The following is a 12,092-nucleotide window of genomic DNA, read 5'->3' as shown; positions in this document are numbered from 1 at the left end:
TGTGGAGAACAAATTACCATTTTCCAGAGTCACAACTCTATTCCATGGCGTAAGGGAGAAGAAAAGATTGTAATCCTCCTCTCAGGAAGCATTACGCAGGACTTCCAGTGGTGCTGTTACATTTTCCCATAAACTAAAGGTTGTACTTTCTTTGCTTGTAAAAGTACATTTAGCGAACGCTGAAGAACGAGAAGTCGCACTATTTGACCATTTGAGGCAGACGTGGTGAAAGACAAATTCAAACATAGATGTGGGGTGACGATACAGATGTTTGCGGCCTTTTGAAATAGTTGGTCTCTTTAAAATCTCAAGTACAAAATATAATGATTACTTCTCCACATTTGATATATACAACATCAGTGCATCTCTCAATGAAAGCTTCATAACACCCTAAAAAGATTTAGAAGAGTTAATTACTAAAGAAACACAATATACAATTTAAATAATATCATAGACATGATAGAAACAGTAAAGATCTGAAGTACAGTGCAAAATGTAAACTACTGTAAGTTGGATAAATGTCAGTGGATTCATGGCAGACTGCCGCTCTGTGTTGTCTTGGTCTGAAAGGGAAACACTGACATCAAGTGGCCAAATATATTATTACAGAGACATGCAGACATCTACAATAAACTGGGTTCATACAGAAAGTTTTACTGCAACAGGCTGTTTAGTAGAACACTATTTGAATAACCAAAGTAAAGCCACAAAAAACAATTGAATGTTGGTATTAGACCATTTTTATAAACATTAATTGTGTTTCTTTCTTCCATGAAGCCATTTTATGTTCTAAAATAGATTTTCTAGGGTGTGCAATAACTAGAATTGATTATTTTTTTACCACTGAAGCCACTAATTTATTATAAGTAATACAATTAATCATTACTGAATATGTCTCGGTTTGCAACTCCATTGTTTTCAAGTGTCGATCACTTACAGGATCAAGGTGCAGTGACGGGCCAATGAATAACAACACATACAAGCAGCCAATGCTGATGAGGGCAAAAATTCACAGAACTAACAGATACATGAGCCGAGTTCATACAGTTCAAAACACATATTAGACGGGAGAGGTTGTCAGAAATGTGGTGACTCTACTTTGCACAACTTGTGACATTTTCCTTTTTCTGCACTTATAATCAGATCAGTTTTAGCTGCAGCATTTGTTTCCTCAGTGTGCAGAGAACGATTGAAGACAGAAACATGCAAAAAGAAGCTTTGTACAAGTCTGAAGATGTTTGGTAGATGCTCTGATTTCCAAAACTCTACCACTGATGGCACTGATGTTCATTTCAAGTCTTATAGTTCACAGATTCTGTTTGAAGCTCCACAAGCACAAGCCTGCTTCTTATTTGCTTGATGTGAACAAGCTTAATTAGGAATGTGTTTCTGCCATCGCTCTGCCTATTCATCATTGAGTCTAACTGTAGAGTTTTGATTAGTTCGGTTTGTAGATCACAGCATCGTTGCTGACGAGAGGACGCCGCATCTGAGTGTGTTACAATCACTCTGTAAACTCAGTTGACAGCTGCTGTCTGTAATTCAAAAAGGGAAACTCTTAAAGTCTTAAACTCTAAATCCTTTCAGCATGGCTATGAAATGTCCAGTTCCTCTACCAGGAAAAGAGATCATGTCATTACATTCTTAGCATCACTACCCATTTGTTGAAGGATTGAGTTTAATATTTCATTTTTTATGTATTTTTTTCTTTAAAGCTCTTCAGCAGGCTCTACTTTATAGTGTTATCAGAGTTATCTTCTTTTAAATTATTTCCTAAAACTCCTTTTTATCAATTTGCCACCCAAATATTTTCTTGATATTTTATTATTTCTTATATTAATTTTATTCATTTTTGATTGTTTTTGATTGATTCTGGCTTGACTTTTGTTCTTGTACCTTTGTTTGTGTTGAGTGCTGTACAACTATACAACTTTATTATGATTATGATTATTATTGTGTAATACAAAATCCCAAACTTCAGTCTGTCAAACTCTTTCACTAATTCTGTAGTAATGTCTTAAAATTCTGATGGTTTCTTGCTTTGGCCTTGTTGGTACAACTTTGATAATATATGCCACATTATTTATGGATTTGAACTTGGCTTGTAAGGAATGTTTATGCACAAAACAATAGTATATGAGAATGAACTCAACACCCATGTTTGTTGTTGCCTCCAGTAAAACTACTGCCTACTAAGCATCACCGGAGTACTGGCCAGAGTTGTAAATGCTGCTTATTAGATTTGGTCAAAGTATACTGTTATTCATTACATTTTCAGTGGGAGTCATGCTTAAAATGGAGCTGAAATTTGCAAAGATAGAAACAAATTATTGTAGTGCAGGTGTCATGTAAACCCAGGCTTTCATAGTGCATGTCTACTGAGACTAATATTGTATCTAATGTGACTAATGCGAAACAAAGTTTTGAATATTGCTGAGATATTGTCTTAGACTAAATTTGGTCAAGACCATGCCGGTTGAATATTACAACCTTAACATCCTTTAACTTTAACTTTCTTCAGTCCAGTGAAATATTAGAGGGTTTTCTCCATTCCTAAACATTACCATGCTTTTTATATCGTTTTGTTTTAAGGGTCTCAAGACTGGAGAAAATGCAACCTCATGACATCAGTGAAAAAACATGAATGACATTGTCCAAAGACATTTTATATCGTCACATTCCTGTTAACTGGCTGCACATTCGAAGTGTCTACATTTTTTCCTTATTTTATTAAGCTGGTAAGGGTACAGAAAATTGCTGTACATAAAATTTTATTATAACAATTTCTCACTTTTATAGAGCAATGCAGTGATGTCATGAGATTGCACTACCAGTGATCCCGGCAGTTGAAGCTACATTAGACATTGGACTCTGTTTTTTAATAGAAAAGCCATTTGTCGCTCTCGTACTGTAAATCACAAATTATTGCTGCAACGGAGTCACGTCTCATCCTCCCGAAGCAAAATACCTGTGACTCACCATAGTTTGGCTTCAGGTAGAGTCACGAGTGAAGTGAAACTTTAAGAGAAAACTGCTGTGAGTGAGTGCTGAAGTCACCAGTAACTGATTATCTGCCTCTCTTAACATTTTCGATAAGAGACACATCCTTACACATGTAGTAACAATACCCAGTACAGTAAGCCAATTGGGGTTTTTTTCCCCAGGATGGTGAAGTCATGACCTGCCCTACTCCACCTCTGATTGGCTAGTACTCATTGCCTTCATTGGTTGGGTTGGTTAGGTCAAAGATGCTCTTTGACTAACTTTCTGAACTGTGTCTGGTTAGGTTTAGACATGAGGAGTGCGATTGGTTAGGGTTAGGGTAAGAATATCAGGGTAAACCAATCAGAGGCAGAGTAGGGCAGGTCATGACTTTGCCATCCTGGGAAAAAAAATATGGTTTACGTTAAGTGGTAAAATAAGATCCGTACTCAGCTCTGTAAGCACTGACTCTACATTTTATCTCATATAATAATAATAAAATCTCAAATAATCTTGCTTTTAATTTGACAAGCACACATCAGTCGTTTCTAGTTCACATTGTGGGTGTATGTGATGTGCTATTGTGTGTAGCTTTGTATTTTGTATTATGTGTCCTGTGTACTTTGTACTGTTTGTTATTTTGCTTTTAACCTGCTGAAGGGACGGCAGATGAAAATGAGCTATAAGCTAGCTCTGGTTCAGTCCATCAATGGTAGCATTTATGTTTAACTGTACATGGTCCCAGTAAATAAATAAGACATAACATCTGATAAACCTAAGATGCATTGCACACATAAATAACATGTTTATGCCACTGATCAGACTCTAAAAAAGCAGTAATGACTCCCACATGACAGGCTTTTATCTTCCAAACATCGCAGTTAGGAAGATATTATGTAGTTTATGTCTTAATGTCCTATTTATTACACAGATCTTAATGTAAAAGTAAAAGCTGTTTCATGGTGTCATTAATTTGCCCTGCCTCTGTGCCATAAGTTAGCCAGGAACATAAAAAAAGGTTTTATTGCAGTAGTCCGATTCTCTTTAAGTGGTTGTTATGTTAAATGGACCATCAAAAATGCTTTTTATTTTTTTGTAAAACTCTTCCAGAAATGAGGATTTTATTAATGAAAGCAAATATCTTCATGACAAACTAACCTAAACCCTTATTTTGTTAATAGTCAGTGTAACAACAAACTGCATGTTTAAAAAAAAAAAAAAGAACAAACTTTTCCTCAAACATTTTGATTTGTACTGCTTTTTAATGTGTTTTTTTTTTCCATCAGAAATAGTAAAAGCCATACAATGTAGCAAACCAAAAATGACAAAGCTCTATACAGGCATAGTAGCTCATTCACACACATTCTACAGTCCAGACTGATCTGTCAAAGTGGGCAGACGCCACCGGGGTTTCCATCTTTCGGCAAACAAATGGCTAACATTAGGTTTGAAGGTGATGAAGTCCCCTTTTTCTCGACAAGCATCGTGTAGGCAAAAAAAATATAGATTCTTATGTCTCATAAGCCAAGTCAAGACACTGAAACGTGACAGTCATCATAGGAAAAACAAAACTGGATTACTACCTATGGGCGTCGTTCTTGAAAAGAGTGGACTGAGTAAGATTTGCAGATACTGTGTAAAGATTACAGTCAGCAGCGTTAAGGTAACGACTTGAGCATGCAGGCTTCTGTTAATAAATAATGGAACACTCTAGTCAGATATAAAAAGCCCTGTAAGTGCTGTATTTTTTCTTTTTTTTTTTTTAATTTTTGAAGAAGTACATTTGAGTCAATGTAGGCCCTCAAACTAACCCTTATTTAATCAGTTTACATCATTCTGCCAACTGATCCTACTGTAAGGTATCAGGAAAAAAAAAAGGAACCAGTTGTAATCTGTATTACTCGATCCTTGAATGGGACTTTTTTTTTAAAAAAATGCAAAAGCAAGACTTAACATTAAAATTAAAGTTCTTTAAGTTAATTTTCTCTGTGATCAAATTATTTTAACTCAAACATTTACCCTTTGACGTGCCATGATCACAGCTAAAACACTGTATTAGAATAAAAAGTGGCTCCTGTTGTAATGATCTTTCTACACCACATGAGGGCAGCAGCTACTGACTGAACTGGTTTTGCTCTTGACAAGTTTCAGACCCCCCCTGCTGCCACTGCACACACGCAATAATGACATGAAATGGGGTCTGTCAGCTTTTCATTTGTACAAACACACTGATAATACTTTGACATTTTAAGTGCTAAACTTGGACAATGTATTTTCTAGGCAGGTTTAAGTTAATAAAACAATTGTGTTGGCGTCACTTTAGAATAACTCCAATTTGGACTTTTATAACAACAATCTTTCATACAAAATATTTCCCCTCTCTTAAAAAAAAAAAAAAAACAAAACACAAATAGCCTCCCCGAGAAGCTTCTTTGATGCTGAAAACAAGAATGTTAACAAAAAGGAAGTAATGCTGTGAAAAAAAAAAACATTCAAAAAACAACAGTGATACACTTTTAAATGCACACACTTTACACCTTATATATGTCAACGCACTTGACTTTAGCCAAAATAAAAAGCATTCTTTTCTTCTCGTTTTTCAGTAATCATGATGTATACTTTATAATACATGTATACAAGATAACATAGAGCAACAAAGCAAAAAAATAAATATCTTAAGTCACTGTTTGGAAGTTTTATATATATCTATATATGTATATTTATATGTATAGCTTACTTTTGGGTAGGGTGTGAGTGTTATAACAGTTTTGGCCGGCTGACGCAAAGAGCTGCTTTCTATTGACAGAAACTTTCGATGCAGAAAAACTGAAGAGCGGTAGAATCGGACCAAGACTTTTCTATAAAGATCGTCCTCACAAAACAACGTCCGGCCCTTCAGTAATGAGGGAAATAGTGCGGCTATGTGCTGTGAACAGAGAATGGTGGCAGATAGGAAGCTAATCCTCTCCTTTGCTTGTCTGACAGACCTTAGTGTGGATGTAATGACTCGATTACCTTCTCGGTAATGCTTTTCTGTGTTCACACGGAGACAGCAAATCTGGTTTAGCTGATATTGTCGGACTGTAGCTGCACTTTAACATCCGTCGCATCTTTATCGACACTACTACATCAAACAGGGAAGGACCTGTGGAATTTTGCAGAACATCCTTATTTCCAAGTTCGGCTATTTGCATATTTAAGACGGCCTGGATGAATTTTATGTTCTTCTTTTTCTTAAAAAGCTCTGCATTACAAAAGAAAGTCAGGCACCAAATGTCATCTAGAACAGTCCTACTCATAAAGCAATCTAGAGTATTTACACAGACCTCGCCGGCTGCAAAAAATGTCCAAAAACATTGTTTGCAAGATGGCTACGGTGCAAAAATTGACCTACAGTATCAGTACATACAGAAAAGAAACAGTTCGGTATTTTTTGATTAAGCAGCCATATTTGTTTTACAAAAGAATACTTCCGACCCTCTGACAGTGGCACACTATTCACGCCCTGACTACTTTTTTAAAATCTTTGGTTGACCAGTCAAAAGCCTGATAGATTTACAATCCACCTTTACATCACACAACTTGACTTCTTCTTTTAAAAAAATAAAAAATAAACAATTGCTTAAAAATAACATTTGCACACACAATGTCATTCCCCCCTTTTTGCTGTTCATGTGTTACCCCTCCGTGGAGATCGAAACCGCCTCCCGTCCTATTGTCACACAGAGCCACGCCCCATCCTGCACTTCCTCTGGTCCATTCTGTCCGTCCAAGAAGAAAAGCACATGCATGCAAGCCACACACACACACACACACACACACACACACACACACACACACACACAACACACTTTCTCTCTGTCTTGTTCTCTTTCATTTGCTTACATACACACACAAACACACACACACATGCTTGCTTAAATGTAAAAGAGCAGGAAAAAATAAGGTGAGGTGTAAAACCAAAATGCTAAATTGTCCAAAGCAGAAAGGAAGTGTCTGTGGTTTAAAAGGAAAGAAAATAACCAAAGGCATTTAAAAAAGCGCCAGGGTTTGCTGACAGCTCTCATCGTTTCTGCGAGCCAATCATCTTCAAGACGAAGTTGACGATGGCGCTGGCGGGCTGGTCAGCGTCCAGCTCAGCGAAGAGGTGGCTGATGTTGTCGGTTGTGCTTCCCTGCTTACGTGCCACAAACCCAAACAACCTGGAAAGATAAAGGTAGAGATGGTTATAAGATAAAGTTGGAGTTACTCTACATTCTTATTATTGTCAACAAATTCTATTAAAAGACTTTCACATTTGACAAAATCAAATGAAGAAATTTCATCCATAGAAGTTTTACTTACTTAGCTGTGCCTCCCTCAGGTTTGCTCCATCTGTAAAGATTTAATGAAATTTTTATGTCAATTTTAACATTTAACACTGAAAAATACAAGCAAACTGTGGACTTGCTTCAATATTTTCAGGTTTGAGTGAAGACAGTCATTTACTATAATTTCTTAACCTATATATATGCATAATAAGCAACAAGATTGATAATAGTATGTATAACAGATGTTTGGACCTTCCTTTGACTGTTAAACATCAATTATATTGCACCTGATTAGGTTAAAACAAACAACTGGTGCTATTTTAAGTAATCATTATAACGTCTCTGTACTCACTTTCTGTCCTGAGGGTCAATATCGCAGAACGTGACGGTGTTGCAAGGGTAGTGGCGTCGGAAGAAAAGCCTGTAAAAGACGCAAACCAAAGATACGATTATAGAAACATCAAAATACATCAATAAAAAGACATTTCGACATTCATCTATGTATGTAGAGGCAGATGATACTGTGTGGAGCTACTTGTGATGCAGGTTTTGAAGTATGGGTTAAATATATATATGATATTTTTATATATACAGTACTGTGCAAAAGTTTTAGGCACTTTAGATGTTTAGTTTCTTAGCCATAATGCAAAACCATAAGAGATCAGTCCAAAATTTATTCTGCAGCATGACAACGACCCCAAACATACAGCCAGAGTCATAAAGATCTATCTTCAGCTACAAGGAGTCCTGCAACAGATGGTTTGGCCCCCACAGAGCTCTGATCTCAACATCATGGAGTCAGTCTGGGATTAACATGAAGAGACAGAAAGCAGCTGAGACGCCAAAATCCACAGAAGAAGTGTGGCAACTTCTCCAAGATGCAGGGACAACCTTGAAAAGCTGTGTACCGAGGAGATCTGCTGCTGTTTTAAAGGCAACTAAATATTGATTTGATTTCGTTTTCTTCTGTTTATTGCACTTTGTACAGAGTTAATTGATGAAGAAAAACTTGTTATGGCATTACTTTTTTAAAGCATTTCCACTTTACTTTTAGTGCCTAAAACTTTTGCACAATACCCAAACAAAACTGGGCTCTTGATTGAAATACTTGAGTAAATAAAAAGACCCTAATCCCTTAATCCTGTGTTAGCAGTTATTTATTGCTTTTGACTGTGTGCGGTGACACATGTTGATACTTGCTCCTCAAAACCAAATATATTTCTCAAGACATGTTCAAAGCTCTCTACAAACACGTCTGCATCAACATCTCCAGATGTCGTGCAATGTTTGTCTTGTGAGACATCAATAAAACAATCTCCAGACGTCGTTAAGCACTGAGCAGGCGGCATCCGTACTTACTTCCTCTGGTTGTCAGTCAGTGTGATGCCTTGCGAAGACACCTTGAAGTGCACAACGGTGGCAGTAAGTGAAGAAGCGGCAGCCAGTGTCTCAGATATGGCCTTGGCGATAGCCTGAGGGCCCGTCAGGGACTCCATCTCCACTGAGTTGATGTAGAGCACGTTGCATGCTGGGAAGAGAGCAGACGTCCCGGTCAGATAACTAAAGAAACATAAATTTCACTCCTTCTGTGAGCACAAAAAAGTGTACATATTGTTTCCAAAATGAATCCTGTAGCATGTTATTAATGACTGTTAAAGTAAACATTACTGCCTGTTCATGCATAAATTTCAATGTCTTCTCATTAGAGAGCATGCTTTCTGGAACAAAGCCGGGGTTTAAATCCATCCAAATCATTCCACATACAACATTCTTGCCTGTTGTTATTGACGAGAAGCGGGACACTGATGTTAAGAGACAAAATCTAAAGACATCTCTAAAGGAATTCATTTCCATAGGTCCGTTTGTTTTTATCTTCATTTGTGCAAGTACCAACACATACAGACAGACAAGAAAAACGCATAGGATGCACATTCCAGATGTAGGTTTCCGAATAAAAGTTCACAGGGTTTACCATGGGAATCAGCAGGGGCCCTCTGCACTGGGATAACAAGGACGTCATGTTGTCAGTCAAGTGAATTGGATGATTCAGGACATCAATAGTACTTATGTCCTAGAATCTCAAAGCTGTATCGGCTGTATTTGAATCTCTAAATGTGAGACTGGTATAAGTTTAGAGGGCTGCTTTTAAAAGTGTGAGTGAGTCTATGTTTTTACCTGCTCCTTGTTTCAGTCGCTCAGCCAGTGGATTTGTTGTCGCCACCTCTGGCACCTCCTCAATGAGATCTACATGAAACAAGAGAGAGGGCACGTTATTAGTGTCGGTATAATGCTTTAATTTCAGTTTTCATTTAGTTGCACTGGTGTATATTCAAAATTTAAGGGTTAAGGGTTGCAGAGGTTCCAATCTCTCTACTGATATCTTATTATTATATTTACCTGCAATAAAGAAAACAATGGTAATGTTATAAATCATAACTAGCACTAAAACAGATGAAAATGCCTGGAGCAAAATGAAGTTAAAATGTGGAGGCAACTAGATAATATTCTGAACATAAAATGTTTAAGACTGCAACTAAGGATTATTTTCATTATCGATTAATCTGCCAATTATTCTCTCGATCAATCTGCTGTGTTTTTTTCACAATCAGAATCTCCTAAAACCCAGTTTGACGTCTTCAAAATCACTTGTTTTGTCAGACAAATGAAGATAAAATGAAGAAAGCGGCAAATTATAACAATGGAGAAGCTGTAACTAGAGAATGTTTTACTTTAAAAAGTTATTTCAACCATTACTTGTTGGTCAAAATAGTTGCAGATACATTTTCTGTTGATTAATCATTTCAGCTCTAAAACTGATGCACTCCTTACGAATGTTAAGGCAACTGAGTGCTGCTGGAGAAATCACTGATTGAGGACTGAACGTATTAATGTTGGTCAGACACGTACGTGCACACAAACACACTGCAGATACACCTGACACCACTCACACAAGTTCTCACGGTCTGACATGTTGACATTGATCACAATAAGCAAATGCTGAACTTGTGTTAAAGTCTTTCAGTTTAAATAAAGCTTTCATCTGTAGAAAATTCTGTTGACATAATGTGATCAAAAACTTTCTCAGAAACAACAAGGAAACAGTTAAAATGCAAAAAAATCTTTAGTGAGGACACACGCTGCACAGACCTGTGGTAGGGATGAGTAGTTTGCAGGGCAGGGCCAGTGGTGTGATGGCATGTTGGTAGACCAACGCAGAAAGACAGCCTGCCAAACAAACACAAGAAACAATCACAAACAGACATTTATTCATCTTGAACATTTCTTGAATTTCATTCTTTGGAATCCACATTTTGTAGAGAGTGAGCTCCTCAGTGTCCTCAGTTGTAGTTTTTACCTTTTTTCACCAGTGTCAGAAATATTTCACATGAAATAATGTTCAAGTGGTGTGTTGTGGCTATAATTTAGCAAATGTCTGGTTGAATCAACACCAAACACTTTCAAAATAAAATAATTCCAGGTTTTCAAAATACATCCATAATGCAGAGGAAAAATAACCTACTAGTAGACATTTTTATCAGTTATTGGTTGTATTTGTTGTGATGTTACACAACTGAGTAAACCCACAGAACAAGTAAATACAATATTCTACATGCATTTTTGAAAATTATTTACCACCATTGTAAAAATTACTATAACATATACTATTATTTATATGTTCTACTTTATTTTACTCTTTAAAATCCTATACAAACATCTATACAAAGTCATATCATTAATTGTTTAATTATGACGCCCATCACCTGTTATTCATCCTCTGAGATTAATGGATTTGGTTAAATGTGTTTCGTGGATGATAAAAAAAAACTATTAGTTATATAGAGAAAATTCATCATCCTTCTTATAATGCAAGCAGCAACTACACACAGTAAAAAGAGAGATGAGTTGAATATGGAAGAAGAAGAAAGAAGAAGCAAGACAAAAAGTTTACAAAAGTCAGCTTGCCCCATTTTGTATTTGGCAGAAGAGCTCCGTCTCTCTCAGTACATGCACACAAACACACACACACACACACGTCATACAGCTTTGTAATTAGTAGGGAGAACATGAGTTAGATCATTTCAGTCAATACTATAATTACAGTCGGATTAAATGTTACAGGAATTGGAAGAAACAAAGGCAGGAGAGGAGCAGCGTTCTGGTTTGTAAATAAAGGTCTACGAAACACACTCATGTTTGACTTTTCCTCCAAACTCTTAATGGTTTTACTAAACTGTCAGTTCGCGTGTGAGAATGTGTTTCAGGGAGGAGAGAGGGCAGCAGGTGTCTTCACTAACCAAAGTAAGGCTCGTTGGGACAACCCTTCAGTTTCACTCCTTTAGGGCTGCTCTCAATCAGGAAGTGCCTCACCAGCTCGTTGGTGATGTCACCTGCAACACAAGAGAGGGAGAGGGGTGAGTAATTCTAGGTCATACTCAGCTGATTAGCACGTAGACATCACCTCATATCTTTGGTATTAGCAGTAAATCAGTCTCCACCTTGACAAATACACAAAACAACTGAGCAGCCGGAATAAATACCTGTTGCATTTCTAACTGCTTTGAAATAATCATATCACCCGCCATCCTGTCCCTTACCTTTCTTGCTCTGATGCACCGATGGCGGGGGAGAGGCTACCTTCATAGCCAAGCCGTAAGCCCCCCTGAATGAATGACTGTCCCGAATAACGAAGGCTCCAGGCTCCCTGTCTCTCAGCAGGCCGATCGCTGTAACACAGTGGACATTCAGTTATTTCCTGTTATCACAACATTAGTATTCTGGGAACTGATAAACTACGCGACT

General features: G+C 37.2%; 1 protein-coding gene across 13 annotated transcripts in view; it reads right to left on the bottom strand.

Moving 5' to 3' along the window:
• Positions 1–4,224: 4,224 nt before the first annotated feature.
• tns1b (tensin 1b) overlaps positions 4,225–12,092 on the bottom strand; it is a 174,445-nt gene continuing 166,577 nt past the window's right edge. For 10 of the 13 annotated variants that reach the window (XM_042425614.1, XM_042425620.1, XM_042425622.1 and 7 more), the window contains 9 exons: positions 11,888–12,016; positions 11,588–11,680; positions 10,440–10,517; positions 9,468–9,536; positions 9,265–9,291; positions 8,652–8,820; positions 7,645–7,713; positions 7,327–7,356; positions 4,225–7,184 (listed from right to left, as the gene is read on the bottom strand). In XM_042425614.1, coding sequence (XP_042281548.1) covers positions 7,046–7,184; positions 7,327–7,356; positions 7,645–7,713; positions 8,652–8,820; positions 9,265–9,291; positions 9,468–9,536; positions 10,440–10,517; positions 11,588–11,680; positions 11,888–12,016 — 803 coding nt within the window. In that variant the 3' untranslated portion in view covers positions 4,225–7,045. The remainder of the gene's footprint in view (positions 7,185–7,326; positions 7,357–7,644; positions 7,714–8,651; positions 8,821–9,264; positions 9,292–9,467; positions 9,537–10,439; positions 10,518–11,587; positions 11,681–11,887; positions 12,017–12,092) is intronic. The other 3 variants (XM_042425619.1, XM_042425627.1, XM_042425628.1) reach the window with 1 other exon arrangement.

The sequence above is a fragment of the Thunnus maccoyii genome, chromosome 11, assembly GCF_910596095.1.
Source record: "Thunnus maccoyii chromosome 11, fThuMac1.1, whole genome shotgun sequence".
Lineage (NCBI taxonomy): Eukaryota > Metazoa > Chordata > Actinopteri > Scombriformes > Scombridae > Thunnus > Thunnus maccoyii.
The sequence above is the reverse complement of the archived record's forward strand: the minus strand, read 5'-3'. Positions and strand labels throughout refer to the sequence as shown.